Source organism: Pinus tabuliformis, chromosome J (assembly GCF_031772625.1).
Source record: "Pinus tabuliformis cultivar Carrire ecotype Pingquan chromosome J, CPIR1, whole genome shotgun sequence".
NCBI classification, from domain to species: Eukaryota; Viridiplantae; Streptophyta; class Pinopsida; order Pinales; family Pinaceae; genus Pinus; species Pinus tabuliformis.
In genome coordinates this window covers 628,721,203-628,746,646 of record NC_142295.1, presented here as the reverse complement: position 1 = coordinate 628,746,646, position 25,444 = coordinate 628,721,203, and the positions used below count along the sequence as shown (strand labels likewise).

Below are 25,444 nucleotides of genomic sequence, written 5' to 3'. Positions count from 1 at the left end.
CAGTTGTTATCGACTTATATTTTGAAGGGCCTAAATTTCTTTTATGATCTTAGACTCGTGCCTTTGATCCAATATTTTTTCTGTATTATGGCTTTTAGACGGGTCCGTTTCGTTTCTGTATGTTGACTTTGCTGACTCCTAATTTAGAATTTTAAGTGTAGGCTGTCTATCATTTTTGTAAGTCTGCATATCCTACCTAGGCCCTTTGCAATCTACAGAGAAGAATTTGTGCTTGTAAGCTGATGATATTTTCAATTAACTGAAGCGTCGTATTTAAGACAACAAAATGGAAAGAAAATAGGTTATCTTTAGGAACTAAACAAGTTACAGTTGAAAAAATCTAATCATTTCTCAATGAAGAAAAAAAAGTAACCACATGGCCTTAACCGTTTTCAAAAGACATTTAACATCCAAAAATAGCTTTGAAGTTTGAACAAGCCTAAACAACAATGCTACGGAAAATTTTCATTGCAAAACAAACCTTAGGAGCCCACGTAATCGAAGACTTCGAGTACAGTATACCGTAATCCCTCCATTATATAAAGAAAATCTTGAGGGGGCAACCAAAGGTATCACTGGCCAAACAGGGGATTAGGTCTTGGGAGTACTAAGATTTTGGACGGAGTGTGATTACCTGTAGAGAAGGATTGAATCATGCCTCGAGCAATGAGGCAAAGCTCACAAAACTTGCTTTAATGAAACGAGCCTTGTTGTTGGGGGATCAAGAAGTTTGTGGTGGAGGAATCCCCTTATATTTGTCAATTTGATGAAAGGCACCTAGACAAAAAATAGTGGAAATCGAAAGCTTTTCGAGGAAATTAAAGGCCTCCTTACACAGCTTGAGAAAACAAATCTAGAGAATATTTGAAGAAACAAAAGCAAGTTGGTTGATCAATTAGCTCATCGAAATTCAGAGCTCATATCCACACGAGAAAAAAATTAAAAGAATAATCTTGTACACAAATTACCAATTTTTTATTGCATAATGGCGTGAAGTTATAGTATATAGTTTTGCTTTTAAGTTTTCCTAATGAAGATAAGGATCAATCTTCAGCCCATGCTAGATCAGCCCGGGATACATATATGGTATGTCAAATTGTCCATAACAATCCAGAGAGGAAAAAACGTACCAAAGCAATCATGCTTCACCTATTCGCCTGTATAAAGGGATACATATTTGACCTTGCTTTTGCTCAATGATGTGTCATTCGTGATAAAATTTTCTCTTGTATGGTAATGAAATGTGGAATATCTGACCATTTACAAGAGTAAAAGAAAATTGGAGTGTATAATACATTTGAACTAAAATGAAAGGATGAATATCTTACTTCATTGTGTTGGATGTGGCACTGTGTACTCTATTGTGTCTTGAGGCTTGCATATTCTTTGTACAGAACATCTGATTTAGAAGTAAAAGACAAAATAAACAAAACAATAATTAAAGATCCAATTTAGGCATCCACGGACGAAAATTATTTATTGGGGCAACACACTCATGAATTGTAGGCGAGGCAATAATATCTTCTTTCTGAGGCGGGTGACCATTGCTTTTGTGGAAGCTGTGTTCCTAGTCTTTAAGCTCCTTTCTGATGCATTTAATCAGCTCTTCGTTCTCTTCCTGAGTAGCTTCATTTGCATGAGAATTCGATGAATTTGTGCATGCCATTTTGGCCCTCACTCATACTATAGGAAGAATGGGTTTTAGCGAACAAGTGCAGAGGCTCCACGGACAAAAAGCCTGCCAAAATGTTGAGATTTTAGTTAATGCATTGATATGGCAGGTAATAAGAGCAGGGTCACATGGTGGAGGCGCTGGAATTTGTAACTTGAATCATATAGAGAGGAATGCTATCTACATATTAATGTGATTATCACTCCATCACAAATTGATAAATCCTCCCTTATATCTTCAATTTAAATTTATAAACTTAAGGTGATTTACAAATGAGTTGTATCTTAAAATTCAATTTAAATTGATTTACAAATGAGTTGTATCTTAAATTTCAATTTAAATTGATTTAAAAATGAGTTGAAAGGGGGATTTTATTTTAAATTGATTTAAAAATGAGTTGAAAGGGGGATTTTTATTTTTTTATTACGATGAATTAGTAAATTGTTTAAGTAATTTACTAAGTTTACAATGAAAATTTTCAATTATCATTATAATTGGAGTATATTTATAATGAAAAATTCCAATTGTCATTATAACAGAGAGTATATCTCATCGGTAATAACCCAAATACATCAATAACTTATTTAGCAAGAGTCTAGACCCAAATAGACTCTATCCCAAGAGAGGCCTATTCGTAGAACCTTATCACAATAAACAATATATCCTTTTACGAAAATTAAAATCAATTAAAAAACAAATCTCTCTCTCTCTCTCTCTCTCTCTGTATCTATATATATATATATATATATATATATATATATATATATATAATTCAATTGAGTAATAGCCCCAAGGGTTAGCTCAATTGGTTGAGTCCCCTTTGTTAAGTATCTCGTCAATCGAGAGGTCACACAGTCAAGTATCTTTGATGCCCTTGGGGGTAGGCCCTGCTAGTCTTGCTGACGGGCTTTAAAATATTCCCTTCAGGGTTGATCTGCACAAATTTTCCATGGATGTAGCGGCCACCCGTGAACCACCTCTTAAAAAAGATAAATTGAGTAATAAATTAAATAATCTGTTAGTAGCTTTTTTTTAGATACGAAGGAATGGAAATTCATGTAATAGGTATATCCACCTTGTAACCAATTAGTTATTAGCTATTATATTAATAAGGCTTACTGCTCTCTCTTTTCGTTAACATAATAATTGTCAATAGATTTATCCAATTTTTTAAAGAAATATATATATAGCATAGAAGAAGTTTGTGGATAGATACTTTTACTATGGAAAGATAAAGTTTTGCCTTACTACCATGCATGTCTATGATATATATTACTATGTGATAATCTTTATGCATGTGTATGATATATGTTGCTATGTGATAATCTTTATGCAAGCAATGCTCTTCAAACCTCCATGCTCAATTACAAAGTCTAGTTGTAAAGTCAATGTTAAATAAATCATTGACATAAAGTGATATATCACCCCCACAAATTTTACTATGAACCACATGGTTTACATTGACATAAAGTTGACATACCACTCTAAATTTTACTATGTACCACATGGCTTAATATTGTAGTAGTAACAACCTTTATCATTTTTCATAAAAATAAAAAAGTTAATAATAAAAAAATGTGATTAAAAGTGGAAAGTCAAAAATGAATGTGATGAGGAGCAAGAAGAGGAAATGTATTAACATGGAACAAAATTTTAATATAATTTTTTTGTGAAACAATGTCTCACATAAATAATAATCAATATAAAAATATGTATTATAAATATAGTAGATATAAAGATATTTGATTGTGTATTTTTTTAGTAAATTTACAAAAAAAATTCATGGAAATGTTGAAAATGGCAACAAGAAATGCTAAAAATAGCATTGCTATAAATAGCAGTTTGGGTACCTGTGTTGGACATAGCAACAAGGAATGAAAAAATGGAAGTGCTAAAAATAGCATTGCTATAAATAGCATTTCGGGATGGATTCCTATTTTAGTTAGTCCCTAAACTAAAATTGAGAAGTAAAATTCAAATTTGTTCTAAGCAGTTGTTTGATTAATAATTAATTAATTCATCTTGAGTTAATTAGTTGGAGAAAATCAAACATGAAGTCTATTTGAAGACATGCAACAATTTCTCCATTGATTGAGGAATTTATCCCTTAGTTAAGGAGATGTGATGCAGGAGCATTCAACTCAAGGAAAATCATTGTCTTTTAGTAGACATAGGGGGTCATGCGTTTTCAATGAAGTTGGTTTCCTAAGAGTGAATTAAATGTAATTATTAATGTTTTGAGTTATTTTAATGAGAGAAGCTAGAATAGAGAATTAATTGAATATTGTGAGGCATATTTGTAAATGTTCTCGAATGTAGGAGAACATGAGAGAATTAGGATAGTTGAGAGATTGAGGGATTGAGAATTGATTGTAAAACTCAGATTAGGAGTCAGTTCATGAATTTATGGATTAGAGAGGAGTTTTAGGAATGAGGAAGAGATTTAGGAATTTTGTTAAGGAATTTATGGATCTAAACCAGAATTGGTTTTAGAATCCCTTTGTATAAATGTAAGCCTAAAAGGCAAAGACAGAGGGTTAGAAAGTTAGAAGCTAGATAGATAGGTGTGACAGGTTTGATTGTAAGCCTACGGGCAGAGTGTGCAACAGAGGCCACTGACATTGAAGATCAGGCCAAAGAGAGTCTTTTATGTAAATATTTGGTTATTAATACAAACAACTCAATTCTGAGTTCGAATGTGTATTTCGAGTGTTGAATGATGAGTGATGACTGAATTGGAATTCAGTATAAATATGTGTGCAGGCAGAGTCGAGGCGAATACACAAAGGAGGAGAAGAGACAGAGGATCTTAATGGGCGTTGAACGATTGCAGAACCAAAGTAATGGTTGAATCGTTCGTGAGTGAAGAACTCACAGAGTTAAGCCAGGAGGAGTGCGCAGCGGAATAGCGAGGACGAGAAACCTTTGAAGAAAACCCAAAACCCCAAAAGAACATTGAAGAAAGGCGGATTTATAAAACCACAAGTGGATATCGGGCGGAAGAAAGGCCGTAAGTGGTAATTTCCCCATTGGCTCCGATTCCATACACCATTTGACACGTAGCACTCGAGAGGAGAGAGGAAACCGCTTTATCGGGCGGTTATCCTCCGTGCTTGTGTCTCACCCGAATTTGCTGTCAGCCATCGGATCCGCTAAGTGCAGATCTACGGTGGAAGATCATCGGGCGACTTTTGGATCGGGAAAGGAGATTGACCGTTGGATCGGAACCAGATCAACAGTCGTGATCTAATCGCAAATCAGAGATCGCAAGGGCAAGCGACAACGGACAATAGAAATGCGATGTTGCGATGGGCCGATACGCCGATCGCCGATGAAGCGCTGATCGGAGGTATCGGGCATCGGCGATAGCGATGAGGAGATGAGCCGATAAGCGATTGCGATAAAGGGCGGACCCGAAGGAGTTATAGATGCGGGTGGAATCTATTTGAGATCCAGCCTTGGCTTTCGGTCGGGTTTCCACGTATTCTTGTGTATTGTGATAAAGGGTTGTTGTTCGGGTTTTTATTACAAAAGCGCAGTTAACGCTTTCGATAGAAGCGATGAAGCGATGAAGGGAGCGGACCCGAGAAGGTTATAAGCACAGTTATATAATATTGGAATCCGATATTGTGTTATCGCATATCGGATGCGACAGAGAATGTGTTAACAAAACCCCACGGAGGAGCGATTAGCGATAGCGATAAAGGGACATCTCGAGAACTGTGCAAAGGCTAAGGAATAAGCGGAAAAGGTATGTTACGCATGGGTTATGTGATTTCTATTATAAAAGAATTATAATAGAATTAAAGCAATATGAAGGGTTGGTGGTTTAAGTCATATATAACCAATGTTAAAGAGTGGGGAGAATTATACATGCGGGCATAAAGTTAATGAAGGTTTAGAAGGGTGAATGAGTCCCGATATTAACCTTAATGAAGGTTATGAGGAGTTTTAAAATTCCGATAGTAATGAAAGGATGGATTAAAGGTTAGACTTTGTTAGTCTATAAATAATTTTGGGCTGTGAGATAAAGGGGCCCAAACCATTGATGGTTGAAGATTTGACTCCTTAGAGAGTTAAAATTCCTAGGACAAACAGCTATATGCATAGACATATGCATACTGTGGGTAAAGCAGGGGTAACCCTACGTCATTTGGTATCAGAGCATAATTGTTATTGGAACAATTGATAACAGAACAGAATAAGGGAATTCTGTAGAAAAGGACTTAGAACAGAGTTGTGTTTTAAGATGTGTATGCAGGCAAGGGAGATCATATTTTAATCTGACAAATAGTAGGCACACAGAGATGATGTGGAGCAGAACTTGCAGATGCAAAAGACAAAGGACAATCCATTCAAAGTACAGGAAATGGTAGAACAAGATCATGCAGAGATCTTGAAGGTGAGATGACATGTTTTGTTTAATTTGATTTGAATACTGGAGAGTTGTGGTTTTTTATATTGACACACAGGTGACAGCATAAGGAGGTGAGAAGATTGCAGCAAGCCTAGAGCAAGGAGTGCTCAATTGGTTCCAAAGGAAAGAACCAGAGAAATGCTAAAAGACTGAGCTCAGAGGAGAGAAGCTTAGTGAAGCATATGTAGCAAGGAGGAGACTTGTTACTACAGAGGTATTGTTGCAGCTCACAAAGGTAATTCCACAAAGGATGTGGGTAGAATTGCCAAGGTAATGAAGGAAACTAGTAAGACTTTCGAAGTGAAAGAAAAAGTGGCCAGAACCAAATATTTCATGGTGATTGAAATACAAGAGGACAGTTGTGTTCTTGAGAAGGTGCAGATGAGTTGAAACCTAAAGGAGCCGTCGAAGATGGTGTGTTCTCAAAGAAAAGTTAGTCCAACACTCCCTTTTCTATGGTGGTCAACTTAATCTAAATGTTCTCATGTAAGGTACTTCTTTAGTTGTGTGGCGCATGCCCTCATATGTGCCCAATGCCACTCCCATGTATGCTAGTGTGTTCATAAAGCTCCAATGTTCCTCCTCAACAAATGTGTCTATATCCATCACCAACCTAAATCAAGTATGTTCCTCAACCTAAGTGTCCTCAAGTCAGGTGTCCAATTTCCCAGATGTGTATCACATGGTCCCAAGCTCTAGGGACTAAGTGCCCTCCTCTAAGTGCCAATGCTCCTTCCTAGGTAGGTCCCTCTCTTAATTGACCATCCAACTCCCCCATTATGTGTACCCAATGGGTTAGTCAATATGTTGATCAAAGTAACAACCTCCTAAGTAAGGGCACCATGTTAGCACTATAAAGTCACACAACCACCTACATTAAACCATTCATATGTCCATAAAGCATCACCAAGGGGCTAGGAATCCCAACGTACTCCTAGCAAAGTAAAACACTTATGGAACAACCCCAAAAGCTAACACAACCTTCAATGGAAGGTAATATGCATTACATGATGCAAGAAGAGTGGGTCAAGAAGTAAAAATTTCAAATCTAGCAAAGGTTTGAAACCATATCCTTCATATTAAACAAATTACTTTACCAAAATACTTGTGAAATTAATTGAACCTTTCAAGTATGATAGTCAAACCCCAAGTTTATGCCTACACATACCACATTATAAATCCAATTGAGCTTAGAAATTATGTTTTCCAATGTCAATTTGACAAAAATCATGTTGGTGTAATTTCGACTTAGATCTTCTTGTTATTATGATATATTATAATAATCAATAGTGTGTATATTATCAATATTAGTATTATTATAATAAACTTGAGTGTGGGCCAAAAAGTCACAACCCTTCCTATTTTGTATTATATATTCGGCCTTGTACCCTCTTTATTACAACCACAAATATTGATGCATATTGAATATTTATCTTCTGAGCATATTTCATCGATCATCATGTTTATTATGTGGAGTCCTACTTTAATCAATCTTATTGCCTACATCAAAATATATAGTAATTAGTGGCACATAAAATGACATGAATGATATTGCGTAATAACATTGTAAGAATGTATACAAATTATGAACTAACATCACTTGCAGTCATTCCAAAAATAGTAAGTATTCCATATGTGCAAATATAAACATATAGAGGCTTTAGATCACATGTGCCTAACTTAGGATACAAAGCACTGGCAAAGGAAGGCTTGGATGGACAACAAGCTTGGTGGTGGAGAATTATTTGGAAAGTAAAGTGCCCATTCAAAAATAAAATATTTGTGTGGTGACAAGGCTCCTACATGGGAGGTTCTCCAATAAAAAAATAATTTTAATGGTCCAAGTTGTAGTTTATGTAAACAAACAAATGAAACCATATGCCATCTAATTCTTTCATCTACATTCACTATAGAGGTTTGGAAAGAAGTGGATCAGCACGATAAGACATAAAAGCGTATGGAAAGGAGATGTGGAAGAAGCCTTAGGATCTTGGTATTCCAATAAGGACACAGAAGATCAATGCCCTCCCCTTGGGGAGTATGGCTTTCTAGGAATCTATGCTTATTTGAAGGATATTCTCCATCTCGAATGTGTGATTCAGTCTCTCAATATCACAAATGCTTACCCACAAGCGGAGGAAAAACAAACTAGACCTGAACTCAAAGAAGAGGTAATAAAAAGGCTCTCCCCTAGGCAATTTTGATGGAGCTTTATCAGGAAATCCCCCTAAAGGAGGTGCAAGAGGAATTCTATGTCTATCCTCCACCCACCACATCTCCTTCAAAGCAAAAATTGGTCAAGAATCAAACAATTTATGTGCACTAATGGCACTCAAATTCTTCGGCTGGCACAAGAACATGGTCTCCAACAAATTCAAGATTGTTGTGACTGTGTCCTAGACATCAAACGGATTAGAAAGGAAGCACAAATCAGAAGTTTCACCTTACAGCCCTTATATGATGATATACAAATGCAGATGACAAATTTCTCACTCCACAGTTTTGGCACATGCTCACTGGATATAAGGAATACTTTCTTTTTTTCTGATTAAGGACCGATCACAGCCTTTCTTTTTCTGATGTAACCATCAATGTAACTTTGTTTGAGAAAAGAAACAGCTTGCTGATATATGCACCTGTTCTATGTAATTTTTGAGGAAAGAGACACCTTGCTGTTATATGTATCAAGATAGGAAAAATATGAAAAGGGTATCTGCTCTAACAGGTTCTTGAGCACTCTTTTGAATGCCAGGAGGCATACAACTTTGTAATTTTGTTTTCGATAAATAAAATTATGAATTTTTCTCTTTGAAAAAAAAATTAACTATATAAAAAATTAAGATTAATTCAATAGATATAAGAAACTACATATGAAAAATTTAAAATCATTAAATAACTTAGGTGAATAGGGAACTAAACCACTGAAAAAAGAAAAACTAAAATAATTAAACAGAGAACCAAATTGAAAAGCTAACTGAAATTGGAACTGGGTTCTTCAATTAAGTCACTTTATATATGTTATTTCTTGAATGTAGAGTGCAAAATTTGAGAAAGGTTTGAACCATGAACAATTTCATCCATCTCAATGATTGACATATGTGGAGTTAAAATGGATATAGCCTGGTTAACTCACAATATAAATGTGCCTCTCAAGATTTACGATGCTGACCCGTCTGGATCATTCGAACAGTCACTCTGAAAAAGTGTTTCCCCTTATCAGAGCTGGCAAAATTTACATCCATAACTAAAAGGGAATTGAAAAGAATTTTAGTAAAGGCAGAGATCCAAGTCAACTAGAAACTTCCACCAAATTGTGTTCAAATCTGAGCACTGCAGTCGACTGGATCACTTTGATTGTGGAAAGCGAAGAACAATGCACAATGTACAAAAAATCTGTACATAGGCTGTTGGCATAGTAACATACAATGTTCCAATTGACAGATTCTGAATATCTGCTTAGCCATCAGGACAGACTTCCGAAACAACATATTCATAATGTGGTATAGGTGTTGAATAATTATACTAAGCAATTGAAAGCATCACTTTAATCACAAAGGAAAGAAATTAACTTATTGGCTGTAAAATCTTTGACCCGCCTCTAAATGCCACAAGCTCTGAGGCAGCTGCCTCTTTGACAATATTAAAGTCAATTTTCCAATATCGCCCCCTGTCAGAAGTTAAAATATGCTAAATTATGTAGTAGAACACTCTCTTAAGTGTGAATGAGCCTTCACCACATGAATAAACTACCAAAAGGCTCTTTAATGAACACAAAATGATCCAAAGTGAAATGGTTTTACTTACCAGAAATGATTTTTGGACCAAATTGCAGCTGGATATGCAGGGTTTGACATGCCATGCATAATTCTTGCAATAACCCTGGGAGTAAAGTTCATCTCCGTGTTGCTCTGTAAGAATACCTGAGTAAGGACAAACGATAACAGAGCTGATTGGTCACACTTCAGTAACCTGAGTAGTTTCCTATTCAAACAGCAAAACGGATCACGCTTGCAGGGCATGAGAAAAGCTGTACAACCTCTAAATATCCACAATGACAACCTTACCTTGATGTCTGCTGGCAAAAAGGGACTGCAATAAAAGAGAAGTTCAGATGATTAGACCCGCTTTAATCCCCTCTTCCAAACAGGCACAATTTCAAAACAAAACAGCCAATAGTAAAACTCATTGCATTGGTCATGCGGCATACTTGTAAATAAAATCTTAGACCAAAAACAAGGCACCTTTTATGCTTTGAAAACGCTGAACACAGCTCCCAAAAACATCTAATATTGGTCAATATTGCATAGCAGATGTTTACAACTAAAAAGACAGAAATAGAGAATATGGATAAAAAGAGTCAGTTTCTAGGATTAACCCTCCGAGCAATAGTGAAGAACAGAAATAAATGACTCGTAAAATTTAAACACTACAACAAGAGACAGTCTTCATGTGTTGCTAACTGCTAGTTTTGATTCTGTAGTTTTGCTATGAGAAACAATATGTTTTAAAAACGTTTTAAATCAAAGTAAAGACCCTGATTCAAATTGAAATGAGAATAAACAAAAACCATTATAGGTAAATCAAATAAGATGTAGGATTTTAGACACAAGCTCAAGATCTATGTGTGAAAAAATACCAGACTAGCTACTGCAAAACAAGAGAGAAGAGAGAGAACCAGTTCAGATTAGGAAGAAGAACATGGATACAATATATAGACCCTCCAGGAGGAAGAACCAGTTCAGATTAGGTTGTGATTTCCTCATGCACTCTCTCATATAACTAGAGTAGTTTCCTAGAATTAGCCAGAAAACCAAAAATTGAAGTGGGTGGCCCTTAAATTAGAAAAATATCTAGTAAGAGTTAAATGAAAGTCAGTGAAGATAAAAATCAGTTAGAACTGATGCAACAACTCTCACGTGCAATCAGTGCCCATGCAAACTCCAGAAATGGCACTGAAAGACAATAAAAAGGCTGGTGGGTGAGTGGACAAGGTTGTGGATAAGGAGGTTTGCCGAAATAAGGGAGGGAAATTGTGTTAGGGACCTTAGGGATGAAATAATGGAGAGGAAATTGACATGTCATAGCTCAATCAATGTCCAATCACTGCGACATGTCATCGTAAGTGTCACACCCTACTATAAGTAGAAAATAGGAAATGATCTCAAATGGTAAGAATTGTCTAGTAGTGAAAGAAATGTGATCATATATGGGCCCTCCATAATGTATGGAAGAGGGTCAAATAATGGCCACAATAGAGGTCTTGATAAGGTCCCAATGAACTACCAAGTGCAAGGTCCTTGAAGCACAACCGAGTATCCCAGTTAATGAGTCACAACAATTTTCAGTCATGTTAAGTACTCATGTACAAAATCAATAAAAAATAAAGTGAGGTAAAGAGGTAAAACCTAGTGGGAAGAACCCCCTCCCCCTCAAAATAAGAATGCTTATGCCAAGAAGTTCAGCTACTAAGTAGTTTTGTCCTTTACTCCGAAGAGCTTCTACAAAGCTATGAGCCTTTGTTGAGTGAAACTCTCGGTGTTTGTAGTTTGTGCAGAAGACCAATATTGCATATCAATGCCTCCTGTATGGATCAGCTCTCTAACGTAGTGCATGTGAGCCTCAATGTGCTTGCTCCACTGTCTTCTAAACTAGCTCTCTACAAAACATGGGTGTACTTTGGTTATCACATCATATCAGTGTAGTGCATTGAATCCGTACACCAAACTCTGCCAAAATGTTTTGCAACCATATATTCTAAGAAACAATGTTCATTGCACCCCTATACTCTGCCTCTGTTGAAGAAAGAGCAATAGTTGCCTACATTCTCAACCAACATATGGGACCAAAACCAAGGTAGAGAACATATCTTGATGTGGACTTGCAATCTGTGCATCACCAGCCCAATCTAAGACAGTATAACCAACAAGATCCAAGGAAGATCCTATTGCATAATGTAAGCTATAGCTAGTAATGCCCCTGACATATCTAAAAATCCCCTTAGCTGTTTTCTAGTGTAACTCATGTGGCTCCTGCATGTACCTAGAAACTACTCCAATTGCATAAGAGATTTCTGGTATACAATGTGTATGGTATAAAAGAATCTCGATCAATTGTCGATACCTAGTAGAGTGCATCAATGTTGGAGCATCACCATCATCTAGCTTAACTCCTAAAATCTGTCAAGAATGTCCTTGGCATATCTAGACTTAGTCAACTTGATCCCATTATCATCCTAGCTAATCTCAAGGCCATGAAAGAATGACAATCCCATATCAGGGATGGCAAACCTATCAGGAGGAAGAGGTACCAATTCCCGAGAATTGTTCTCCATGAGGGAATTGTACTCCTCTCTCATATATGCTTCCCAAGATGGGTTCCCTTTAATCTTTGCACAGGTCTAATGCTCTAATCCAAGCATCAAATAACAAAGAATAAGATATGAAAGATTCATGATAATTAGAGCTTGCAGAGGCTCCACAAACTATGAATAGGTTCTCCGTGGATCAATAGGATCACCCACTAGATCACCAGCTGCCTGAAGTGTCTATTGCACCCATCAAGGCATCTACTATGGACCTGCGAATTCTTGCCATTGTTCTGAAATATCATAATCTAAAATCTAACATGATTTCTGATTTGAAGAAGTATAACTAGGATCTAGCACAAGCAGAGGTGGGGAGGATGAAGTACGGTGCTCTGTAAGTGCCTATAGGGTACCTTTTTCAAATCTAACACTTCTCTGGATGAACAAAATGTCTGATGAAGAGACTAATAACTTGTATCCCTTAACTCCCCCTGGATATCCCACATATATGCAGTCCTATCCTTTAACTCCCTCTGAATATCCCACATATATGCACTCCCTGTTGTGAGGCTCCATAGCCTTCCTCCTATCAGAGGGAATACTAGCCCACGCCTAGGAACCACAAACTTTGGAGTAACATTCAATTTCTTCCCTGTCGAGGCCTCAAAAGAAGTGATCCCCTTTATTGATTTACGAGGAATTCTATTATGAATGTATGATGCACAGCTAATAGCTTCAGCCATTAGCTTAGGCGGTAAATATCTAGCACGTGTTGGAAACACTGAGAGGGGGTGAATCAATGTTTCTTTTCAATTGTTACTTTTACCAGTTAGATCACTTATATTTAGAACACAAAATGAACAATGATAAGAATAAATGCTTTTATTAATTGAATCAAGTACAAATGAATGAGTACAATAATTGTTGCCAAGCTCCAACTTGGACTTTAGTGAGGCTCCGACCTCTAGGGCTTCGACCCTATTTTATCCAAGGCACCAATCTTGAGTTTAGGAGCACCAACTCCAAGGACACCAATCCTCAATCTTCCAGGCTCCAACCTATATTTGCCAAGCACTGACTTGGACTTCCAAGGCTCCAACCTTGTCAATTTTGAGGCACCAAACTCAAGGACTCCAATCCTGTATCTGCGTCAAGTACCGACCTGGTTTCTTGAGGACTCCATACACATGGGAGGGTGCGACATTGTCCTCGAATGGCTTCGCACTCTTGGGCCAATCACAATGGATTTCTAGGAGTTATATATGAGTTTTAAGCAGAACAACTCCACACATACCCTCCGTGGACTCCAGGCGGGAGCTCCCTCTATCATCAGCTCGCATAGGATGGAAAAATTGCTAAAAAAAGGCCATCATGGAGTTAAAGCTCAATTTAATGCCATCCAGGCAGTCGAAACCAAGTCTCTGCTGATTCATCCTGAGATGCAACAGATTTTAAATAACCATCTGCCAATCTTTGACAAGCCTCATGAGCTTCCACCCTCGAGAGGGGAGCATGATCATAGCATCACCTTGGTTCCAGGGGCCCAACCCCCAAATGTGCACCCATACAGAAATCTGTTCACCCAAAAGAATGAAATAGAAAAAATAATCAAGGAGCTTTTGGAAGCAGGTGTCATTAGTCCTTATTCATCACCGGTGGTCATGGTGCTCAAGAAAGATGGGGAGTGGCGTATGTGTCCAGACTTCAGGGCCCTCAATAAGTTGACAGTCAAAGATAAATTTCCCATCCCGGTGGTTGACGATTTGCTGGATGAACTCAATGGGGCTCAATTCTTCACTAAGCTGGATCTTCGCTCGGGCTACCACCAAATTCGCATGAAGGAAGTTGACATTCCAAAGACTGCTTTCAGAACTCATGAAGGCCATTATGAGTTCCTGGTCATGCCATTCGGTCTTTGTAATTCCTCCTCTACTTTTCAGAGCCTTATGAACCGCCTTCTCAAACCATATCTCAGGAAATTTGTCCTTGTCTTCTTCGATGACATCCTCATCTATAGTTGCACTTGGGCCGCACATCTTCAGCATGTAGATCTACTCTTGCAACTGCTCCACAAGCATAAATTATTTGTCAAGATGTCCAAATGTTCGTTTGGCATGGAAGAAGTTGAGTATTTGGGCCACATTGTGGGGCGTGAAGGTGTCAAGGTGGACGCCAAAGATATCTAGGCAATGCAGGATTGGCCTCAACCTAAGACCTTGAAGAGCTTGAGAGGATTTTTGGGTCTCAAAAGCTATTATCACAAATTTGTCCACAATTATGGTCGCATAGCGAAGCCCCTCACTCAACTCCTGAAGAAAAATTCATTCTTCTGGAATGAGGACGCACAACAAGCATTTACAGCTCTCAAAAATGCCATGTGTTCCACTCCAGTCTTAGCACTACCTAACTTCACCAAATCTTTTGTCATTGAATGTGATGCTTCGAGTACGGGTATTGGGGCGGTCTTAATGCAGGAAGGGCGACCTTTGGCCTTCACAAGCCAACAACTAAGTGGGAATAATCTGGGCCAATCTACCTATGAGAAGGAAATGATGGCCATTTTACATGCAGTAGAGACCTGGCGACCTTACTTATTGGGGCAACGTTTCCAAATCCGCACAGACCATCACAGTCTTAAATATTTTTTGGAGCAACGCCTATCCTCCCCACAACAAAATAAATGGCTCGCCAAAATGTTGGGATATGATTATGAGATCATTTACAAGAAAGGGCAAGAAAATAGTGTAGCAGATGCATTATCTCGCCAATTTGAGGAGGGAATTACCCTGCTAGCAATTTCCCTTCCCATTCCAGAATGGATTGAAGAAGCTCGCAGGGAATGGTTTTCACATCCAGGGCTCTCTCAACTCATTTCTCAATTGCAAGTGGATCCAAATTCCACCAAGGGCTACTCGTGGTAGGACGAGATTCTTCGCTACAGGGATAGAGTCGTAATATCACCAACATCCACCCTCAAAAGTCGCATTTTGGCATAATTGCACTCATCCCCCATTGCAAGACATTCAGGCTTTCAGAAGACGTATCCTTGCACCAGAAGATCATTTATTTGGACAGGCATGAAAAAGGACATCCACACTTTTGTAGCAGAATGCGATGTCTGTCAACGCCACAAAGGGGAGACTGTCAAAGCACCAGGCACATTACAATCGTTGCCCATTCCGGCAGCAATATGGATGGAGGTTTCTATGGATTTCATTACAGGTCTTACAAAGTCAGGAAACAAGTCAGTCATCATGGTGGTTGTGGACAGACTTTCGAAGTATGCTCATTTCTGCACCCTACCCCACCCGTTTACACCGACTTTGGTTGCTCAATCTTTCATGGATCAGATCTTCAAATTGCATGGCATGCCCACTTCTATTGTGTCCAATCGCGACCCGATCTTCACCAGTAATTTTTGGCAGGAACTCTTCAAGCTACAAGGCACCCAGCTAAAACTCAGTACTTCTTATCATCCACAAACGGATGGTCAAACGAAAGCTGTCAACAAATGTCTGGAAACCTACCTTAGGTGTTTCACTTCAGAAAAGCAACATCTTTGGGTACAATGGTTACCTCTGGCTGAATGGTGGTATAACACCAACTATCATGCCACCACCAAAATGACTCCCTATGAAGCAGTATATGGTCAACTCCCTCCTTCCCCTACTTCTTATATCAAAGGGGGCTCAAAGGTACAAGCAGTGGATCAACTCCTACAAAACCGCGCAACCATGCTCGCCCATCTTAGAGAGAATCTTCATCAAGCTCAAAACCGCATGAAGCAACAGGTAGACCAGCATCGCTCAGAGTGCCAATTTCAATAAGGGGATCAAGTCTTTTTGAGGCTACAACCATATAAGCAAACATCACTCAAAGACAAGGGTTGTCAAAAACTATCTCCAAAATTCTACGGACCATATCAAGTACTTCTGCGCATTGGAGAAGTCGCCTACAAGCTGGCTTTGCCGCCTACTGCAAAAATCCATCCAGTTTTCCATGTCTCATGCCTCAAGAAAGTGATTGGGAACATGTGCAGAATTCAAACCAGTCTACCTAAATTGGACGAGGAAGGGTCAATCTGGCTCCAAGCTGAACAGGTCCTAGACACACGAGAAAGGCATCTGCATGGCCGCATGATTAGGGAAGTTCTCGTCAAGTGGAAAGACACCTTGCTGAAAGATGCAACTTGGGAACTAGCCACTATTCTTCAGCAGTTTCCGCAGCTTCAGCCTTGAGGACAAGGCTATTCTTAAGGGGGAGGGCATGTTAGGGTCCCACCCTAACCCCCTTATTTATGTAGTGGGATCGAGTCATAGTAAAGAGTCAATAAAGCCCATATTAATAATTGTAAGTGGTTAACCCGCAATTAATGATGGGACCACAGTTAGTTGCAAATGGGCCATGGTATTAGATAGATGGTATTAATAAAACCCATGGTATTGCATGTATGAGATAGAGACTCCCTGGGAGGAGCATCATGTCTTATTTTTGTATCGAGCTCTGCTCTATTGGAGGTTGCCCCCTCGAAGAGGCCAGTGAACATTGCTTTCTGAATAATAAAATATTTGCTATTGTCTCTCACTATTCTATGTTCTGGGTATCTTTCTTCGCATATTCTGTATTTGGGTATCTTTTTGTAGGATTAAGAGCATAACAAAGACTGTCTCAAGCCGAAAGCACTGAGCTCCAAACTCTACAAGGATGATGTGCTGTGGTACTGTCTGTTTGCATCTAATGACGTGGCAGAGAAGAAGAATCTAGACTCTCTCAGCTAAAGCCCAATCTGACTCAAGTAAAGACAGTCCCCAAATCTCTGAGCCATATAGAACAATGGGACATATCAAGGTGTCCATGAGGTTCATCTTGGAAGAGATGTCCTGGAAGTGACGTCGAAAGCACTGTGTCTTGAGAAGGGCTAAGGATCCATATCCTTTGTTGATCTAAGGCTAAATTGTTGGTCGCAAACTGAAGCAGGGACCTGAGAATTGCACCCCCAAGTAAGTATACGTGTTGGTGACCTCAATATCCTCCCCTTTAAATAGGAAGTGAAGGTTTGATATTTTCTTCACCCCATTGAAGATCGTAAGTTGGTTTTACCCAAGTTGACCATCAATTGTCGAAGATCACAAAACAGAGCTAAGGCATTCAACTGTCTCTGTAATCCTTCTGAGGATGAGGAGAGGAGGACCACATCGTCAACAAAGAGTAGAATAGATATCGAAACCTGGAGAAGAAGGCAGCCATCAACGTCCTGGATATGCCGGTGTAGAAATGCCTCCGACTCATCAATATAGATCCCAAATAGTGTAGGGGACAATGGACAACCCTGTTTAACCCCAATAGTGTTGTGGATGAAATCAGACATCCAATGAGCCACGCGAAGACGAGCAAGGACAAACTCATATATGCACATAATAGTTGTTATTATGGTAGCAAAGATGCCAATATCTTCGAGTCTCTAGAGTAAGGCTTCCCTCATAACAAAGTCGAAAGCGTTTTGAAAATCTACGAAACAACAAGAGACTTTCGAAGAGTGGTGTTGTGCCTCCTCAATCACGACGCAAAGGGTGAAGATGTGGTCAATGGTCTGATGAGTCGAACGAAAACCTGCCTATCCCCTAGCTCTAAGTTATTTTTTCTCAAAGTCACTAGAGAGCTTCCTATGTAGAACAATGGCATACAACTTCAGGGATAGATATTCTCACATAAATATGAGCAAAAATAATAAAATTAATTTGTAATATAAAAGTAATACTCACTTTGTAATTTTGTCTTTTCTCATTTCATTTGTAAAAATAAATATGTTAGATCTTAGACTTTTGCGAACTATATTAATAACAATTTTTTTTTCAGATAAATATCTTAAAAACTCCCTTTTAAATTATTAAAATCTACCAATTTAACGCACATCTCCCAATTTTCCAAATTAATGACACCATCACAATTAACTAATGCCCAAAGTAGAAGCCACACCATCAAAATTAAGGTTGTCCCATCCCTCAAAAGGAGAGGATGGAAGGCTCTGATAAATATGTCTCTTAATGTTAGCTCTTTTTGCGTTTAATCTATAATCGGCTCCCTCCCCTCGTATTCTTAATAATCGAAAAGCCGAAATGCTCAATACAGACCACGTCTACTCTTGTTCACCATGCAACATTCTTTCTTAAACCCTAAAACCTACATTTTAAATCCGCCACTACCTGATTGTAGAATCCTTATTCCTAGTTATTTTTGTTCCGGTTTGATATTTTCGTAGCAGATTTCATCGAAATCCTGCTATGTCAGGAAGTCTTCTGGCACTATGTTTGGTTAGAAATTGTTTATCATCGACTCACAGTTTAATAAAAAGCCCAAATGCATATGGATTTGGTCACGAGTTTGACTCCATCTATCTCACTTCTAGTATTCTGTCATTGACTTGTGGACAATTGGAGCAATGTCGGAACATGGGAGGCGGACCGAGGGCGTTCCCGGGAGGGCTCAACAAATGGGAATGCAAGAGATTGCACGAGAAGAAGGCTAGACAAAAAGAAAAAATGCTCTTGCAGCAAGATAGGTAGGTTTACTTGGCTCGAATCAGGTCCCAGCTTAAAGGTAAGATACTCGAAAACGATGATGATAACGCTCGTAATATTAACGTTGCCAAACAAGATCCTTCACATGGTCCCATGACCCCCAAGGATCAAATTGCTGCACTTTCTGATAGATTTATGAAGATTTGTGCAGAAGATCTGTGGAATGAAGACGATGGACCGCTGACTAGCGATCCATCCCCACCACCACCATCTTCTCATGGAGATGGAGCTAAAAACAGTGCAGAAGTTCATAGATGGAATAAGGAGAAAGATTCTTTGAAGGGGAGCCTTAAATACAGTCAGAGAAAGTATGGCTCAGGGTCGATTTTATTTTCCAGAGGTTTCACAGCCCACTCTGGAAGGAGCACGGGAGTGGACAGAGGTAGGAGGTTTAGCGACGAGGAATACAGTGGTCAGAGGAGGAGCAGAGAATTTGGGAGGGAGCAAAGATTTAGTAGCGTTAACGATGAATATAGTGATAAGAAAAGGAGCGGGGGAAATGACAGAGACTGAAAATTTAGTAACGATAAGGAGGAATACAGTGATGGGAGAAGGAGCAGGGGATTCGACAGAGATCGAAAATTTATTAACAATAAGGAGGAATACAACGACGGAAGAAATAGTAGGACATTTGACAGAGAAGAAAAAATTAGCAACAATAAGGATCAATCTAGTGATCGAAGAAGGAGAAGGGGATTTGACAGAGAAGGAAAAATTAGCAACATTAAAGAGCAATCCAGTGATCGGAGGAGCAGGGGACCAGCGAAGGACCAGAGATTTGGCAACGCTTTTGAGGATTACAGTGGTTAGAGAAGGAACAGGGGATTCTCCAGAGATAAAAGATTTGAAAACGAAAAAAAAATAAATAAAATAAAATAAAATAAATAAATTTATTAAAATTACATTCAAATAATTTTAATTAAAAAAATAATAATAAAGTAGAATAAATTTATTTCTGAGCATTAGCAAACCTGTCGACTCCATTCATTATCTTCCCTACCCTATCCTCTATTTATTTGTCCATTATTCACTGACTTTTTCACACATTTGATCCTAATGATGAACCACAGAGGTTGGTTTGAAACGTCGATACAATAAAATCATGAATGTGATGACTCCGAAAAATAACACTACACAAAATGAAGATCGCAGAAGCCTCAAATCTACAATTGAGGAATTCATTGATCAAATAAGGAACAAGGGGTTTGATAGAGATGGAAGACTTAGTGACAATAACAAGGAATACAATGGTCAAAGGAGCAGGGGAATTGGCCTAGATAGAAGATTTAGCGAGGAAGTGAACTACACACAATGAAGGGGCCAGATAAACGAAGAGTTTGATGGCAGTGATGGGGAACCAGAGTTACCCACCGGAAAAGCTTCCAAAATGTCTTCACTAAAGACAACTCAAATTTTAATTTTGAAAATAGACTTGTGTTATAATAAGTAATTTTAATTTTAATTTAAAAAAATAAATGACATGCTATTAATACTATTTCTCAATATGATATTTAATTTTAAATTTTATAAATAATATAAAAATATTATTAACACTATTATCAATTTTACAAAATAATAAATAAATATCTATTTTTTTCATTAAAAAAAAAAAAAACTTTCTAATCAATCGCAATTAAAACAATATCATTCAAAAATATTAATACACTTCTAAATATTTATTAAACCAATATACATTTTTATATATTCATTTAAAATATCAAAAGTAGAAATATCGCGTCAAGAAAACAATACATGTTATTGGGCCTTATACTTAAGAGCATGTGTTTCCTCCTAAGAGGTCACAGGCTCAAAAGCTGAGCCACCATTTGAATTTGGTGTTGGCTTGACCGTGATCGTAAAAATAGATAATAATAATATTTATTAACTAAATTACTTAAAATAATAATAATAATTAACTAAATTACTTAAAATTTTCTCATATTTTTATCGGATGAAAATTATTTCCCCCTTTTAAATTATGAAGCATGATCCATCTCTTGACCATATTTTTTTAGGCTAAGAAATTTCCTTATTTCCTTCAATTATGCACCACTTCAAGAATTGAAACTTAGGTTCAACATTATGTTTAATCTATATTGGTTCTTGTTGTACTCAGGCCAAACCCGACTACTTCCAACAATGCTTGTCAACCCACTTTTTTGTGCAACCAGAATTATATTTATGTTTTGCAAAGATAATATGTAAATTAAGTAAAAAGATCAGATAATTATCTAGTTACCTTGAGAAATCAACATAAATGAGTATAAAGATATACAAAAAGATTTGGAGATATATAAAATTTTAAAAACATTAAAAAAAATAGAATAAATAGCTTAAATTTAATATATCAATTATTATTTGTTTAATTATGAAAACCAGAAACAATTTTTTAATTTAAAAAATATTCTCCATGATTATTCAGTACCTTGGAGGAGAAAGATCTCCAGATGCTCATAGTGATGGGTAATGATGAAAGATATAGTGTCTTAGGTGTAGGCACGGTTGTTTTTCAAAGGGAGCATGGAGCTCATGTACCAGGACTGAGGAAAAATTTGGTGTCGATCGCAATGCTGGAAGACAAGGGCTATGATGGAGTCTTCAGTAAGGGAAAGTTTTTCCTTAGACAAATCACCACTAGACAAGTGAAGCAGATCGGTTCACGAGTCAAGAACCTGTATGCTCTTGAGGTTCAAGATGCATGCAAAGCCTTGAGGAGCAAGGCAACTGTTAGAGACTTGTTGGTTGAGAGGGAGAGTACACTACCTCTCAACATGCAGCGCTAGAAGAAGTCTCAGACAATTGTGGAGGAGCCATGATTGGTGAAGCAGCTTTAGGAGGTTGTAGAGCAGCCACAATTGGGGAAGCTGAGAGGAGACAGAGTGGAGGCATCCACTCATGCAGAGACCTCCAGTAGGGGGAAATTTCAAGCCATGTGGGCAGAGGGATGAAATGCAGCCATACCTCTAGGTGTGACGTGGGGTGATGTGACGAGATAGTCTCATGAAGGCTGAAATAGGGGCAGGATCCTCAAGGTACCCAACCTCTTGGATTAGACCTTGCTACGGGAGCCCCGACGAGGAGTAGTAGGACTGGCTGAGTGGGTAGAGACAGATGCAGATGGAGCGGCAAAGAGAGCTACAGTGCAGGAGTCCCAAGACTGTGCAGAGCTAGCAAGCTGCAGCAATGCGAGAGGCACAGGAGTGTTGCACCAGTGCAAGATGGCACAGAGAGGTGTGCAATAGTGCAAGATGCATGGAGTGTTGCAGCAGCTCAGAGGTCAGAGAGGGAGCACTTGTCAGCGGCAGAGGGAGCTTCAGCATCAGAGGATGTTTCTAGCCCAACAGAGAGGTCAGTTGGGAGTTTTTTTTGTTTCTAGAGTTGCTGGAGCAATAACACTTGGGAGAAGTGTTGCATGTAGAACATTCCAAAGGTTTAGGATCGGGTTCGAGTTGAATGCCTTTCTTGTTGAGAGGGAGTGTTGAAAATGGCAACAAGAATGTTATAAATAGCATTGCTATAAATAGCAGTTCGGGTACTAGTGTTGGACATAGCAACAAGGAATTAAAAAATGGAAGCGCTAAAAATAACATTGCTATAAATAGAATCTCGGGATGGATTCCTATTTTAGTTATTCTGTGAACTAAAATTGAGAAGTAAAATTCGAATTTGTTCTTAGGAGTTGTCTGATTAATAATTAATTAATTCATCTTGAGTTAATTAATTGGAGAAAATCAAACATGAAGTCTATGTGAAGACATGCAACAGTTTCTCCATTGATTGAGGAATTTATCCCTTAGTTAAGGAGATGAGGATGAGTTGTAATTTGAGTTGTAATTAGTTAGCTTAGTTGTTGGAGTATTGAAGTAGTTCGCCTTCACCTGAGTTCAGATCAGCGACCTCATGTGTCATCTTCTTAGAGAAGATCTCTGCTCTTATTATGACAAGTCAAAATGTTGACTTCTGATGTATATGTACTATCTCTCTCTCTGTTGAACTATTGAAGAACATTTGATCAAGGGTTTCCCCGCATTGGGGTTTGTCCTTGGCTGGCACCACATCTTGTGTCCTCTTGTCTTGGCTCGTTTTTTGCGATTTATGTTTATGTTCTATCTGCATTTTACTATCATGTTAAATGTGATCGCTAATCTGGAATTGATATTGAGCTAATATGGAAAATTGAAGTAAATTTACTCTCAGCATAGAACATACCTAAAATTAATAGTTACCCAGGTCCCAATGTATATGGAGGGTGACAACCATGAAAATCATAATTTCATGAATTGAAAAGTGTTTAAACACAAATTGTGCCTTACAAAAAAATAATAAAAAAAAAAATAAAAAAAAAATAAATAATATATATATAATAAATAATAATAATAATAATAATAAATAAAATAAAATATTATAAATAAATAAATAAATAAATAAAAATAAAAATAAAATAAAATAAATAAAAATAAAAATAAAATAATAAAATAAAATTATATATATATAGATAGATATAATAAAAAATTAAAAAAAAATTAAAATTAAAATTAAAATTAAATTAAAAATAAAATTAAAATTAAAATTAAAAATTAAAAATTAAAATAAAAAAATTAAAAATTAAAAAATAAATCAAATAAATAATAAATAATAAAAAAATAAAAAATAAAAAATAAAATAATAATAATAATAATAATAAAAAAATATAAAATATAAAATATAAAAAATAAAATAAAAATAAATAAAAATAAAAATAATAATAATAATAATAATTTTCAAAAATTTGCAAGTACTAAGATTTTGGAGGGAGTGTGATTGCCTGTAGAGAAGGATTGAATAATGCCTCCGGCAATGAGGCAAAGATTACAAAACTTGCTTTAATGAAATGAGCCTTGTTGTTGGGGGATCAAAAAGTTGGTGGTGGAGGAATCCCCTTATATTTGTCAACTTGATGAAAGGCACCTGGACAAAAAAATAATGGAAATTGAAAGCTTTTCTAGGAAATTACAGGCCTCTTTACTCAGCTTGAGAAAACAGATCTAGAGCATATTTGAAGAAACAAAAGCAAGTTGATTGATCAATTAGCTCGTCGAAATTCAAAGCACATATCCAAGAGAAAAAAATTAAAAGAATAATCATGCACACAAATTACCAATTTTTTATTGCATAATGGCATGAAGTTATAGTGTATAGTTTTGCTTTTAAGTTTGCCTAATGAAGATAAAGATCAATCTTCAGCCCACGCTAGATCAGCCCGGGATACATGTATGGTATGTCAAATTGTCCATAACAATCCAGAGAGGAAAAAACGTACCAAAGCAGTCATGCTTGACCTATTCGCCTATATAAAGGGATACATATTTGACCTTGCTTTTGCTCAATGATGCGTCATTTGTGATAAAATTTTCTCTTGTATGGTAATGAAATGTAGAATATCTGGCGCATTTACAGGAGTAAAAGAAAATTGGAGTGTATAATACATTTGAACTGAAATGAAAGGATGAATATCTTACTTCATTGAAATGAAAGGATGAATATCTTACTTCATTGTGTTGGATGTGGCACTGTGTACTCTGTTGTGTCTTGAGGCTTGCATATTCTTTGTACAGAACATCTGATTAAGAAATCAAAGACAAAAAACACAAAAACAGAACAATAATTAAAGATCCAATTTAGGCATCCACGGAAGAAAATTATCTATTGGGGCAACACACTCACGAATTGTAGGCAAGGCCCTGATATCTTCTTTTTGAGCCGGCAGACCATTGCTTTTGTGGAAGCTACGTTCCCAGTCTTTAAGCTCCTTTCTGATGCGTTTCATCAGCTCTTCGTTCTCTTCCTGAGTAGCTTTATTTGAATGAGAATTCGATGAATTTGTGCCTACCATTTTGGCCTTCACTCTTACTGCAGGAAGAATGGCTTTTAGCGAACAAGCGCAGAGGCTCCGCGGAAAAAAATCCTGCCAAAATGCTGAGAGATTTTAGTGAATGCATTGAGATGGAGGGTAATAAGAGCAGGGTCACATGGTGGAGGCCCTGGAATTTGTAACTTGAATCAGATAGAGAGGAATGTTATATGCACGTTAATGTGATTAGCACTCCATCCCAAATTGATAAATCCTTCCTTATATCTTCAATTTAAATTTATAAACTTAAGGTGATTTACAAATGAGTTGTATCTTAAAATTCAATTTAAATTAATTTACAAATGAGTTGTATCTTAAATTTCAATTTAAATTGATTTACAAATCAGTTGAAAGGGGGATTTTATTTTAAATTGATTTAAAAATGAGTTGAAAGAGGGATTTTATTTTTTATTATGATGAATTGGTAAATTGTTTAAGTAATTTACTAAGTTTACAATGAAACTTTTCAATTATCATTATAATTGGAGTATATTTATAATGAAAAATCCCAATTGTCATTATAACAGAGAGTATATCTCATAGCTAATAACCCAAATACATCAATAACTTATTTAGCAAGAGT

General features: G+C 37.2%; 1 protein-coding gene across 1 annotated transcript; it reads right to left on the bottom strand.

Annotated features, from left to right (window-relative positions):
* Positions 1-9,540: 9,540 nt before the first annotated feature.
* LOC149228521 (ATP-dependent DNA helicase Q-like 5) lies at positions 9,541-24,564 on the bottom strand. Its single transcript, XM_089375696.1, has 4 exons — positions 24,500-24,564; positions 10,154-10,178; positions 9,894-10,009; positions 9,541-9,756 (listed from the first exon to the last, which is right to left on the bottom strand). The coding sequence occupies exons 1-4, from the start codon at positions 24,550-24,552 to the stop codon at positions 9,654-9,656; spliced, it is 297 nt and encodes a 98-aa protein (XP_089231822.1). The 5' UTR covers positions 24,553-24,564; the 3' UTR covers positions 9,541-9,653.
* Between the last annotated feature and the right edge of the window lie 880 nt (positions 24,565-25,444).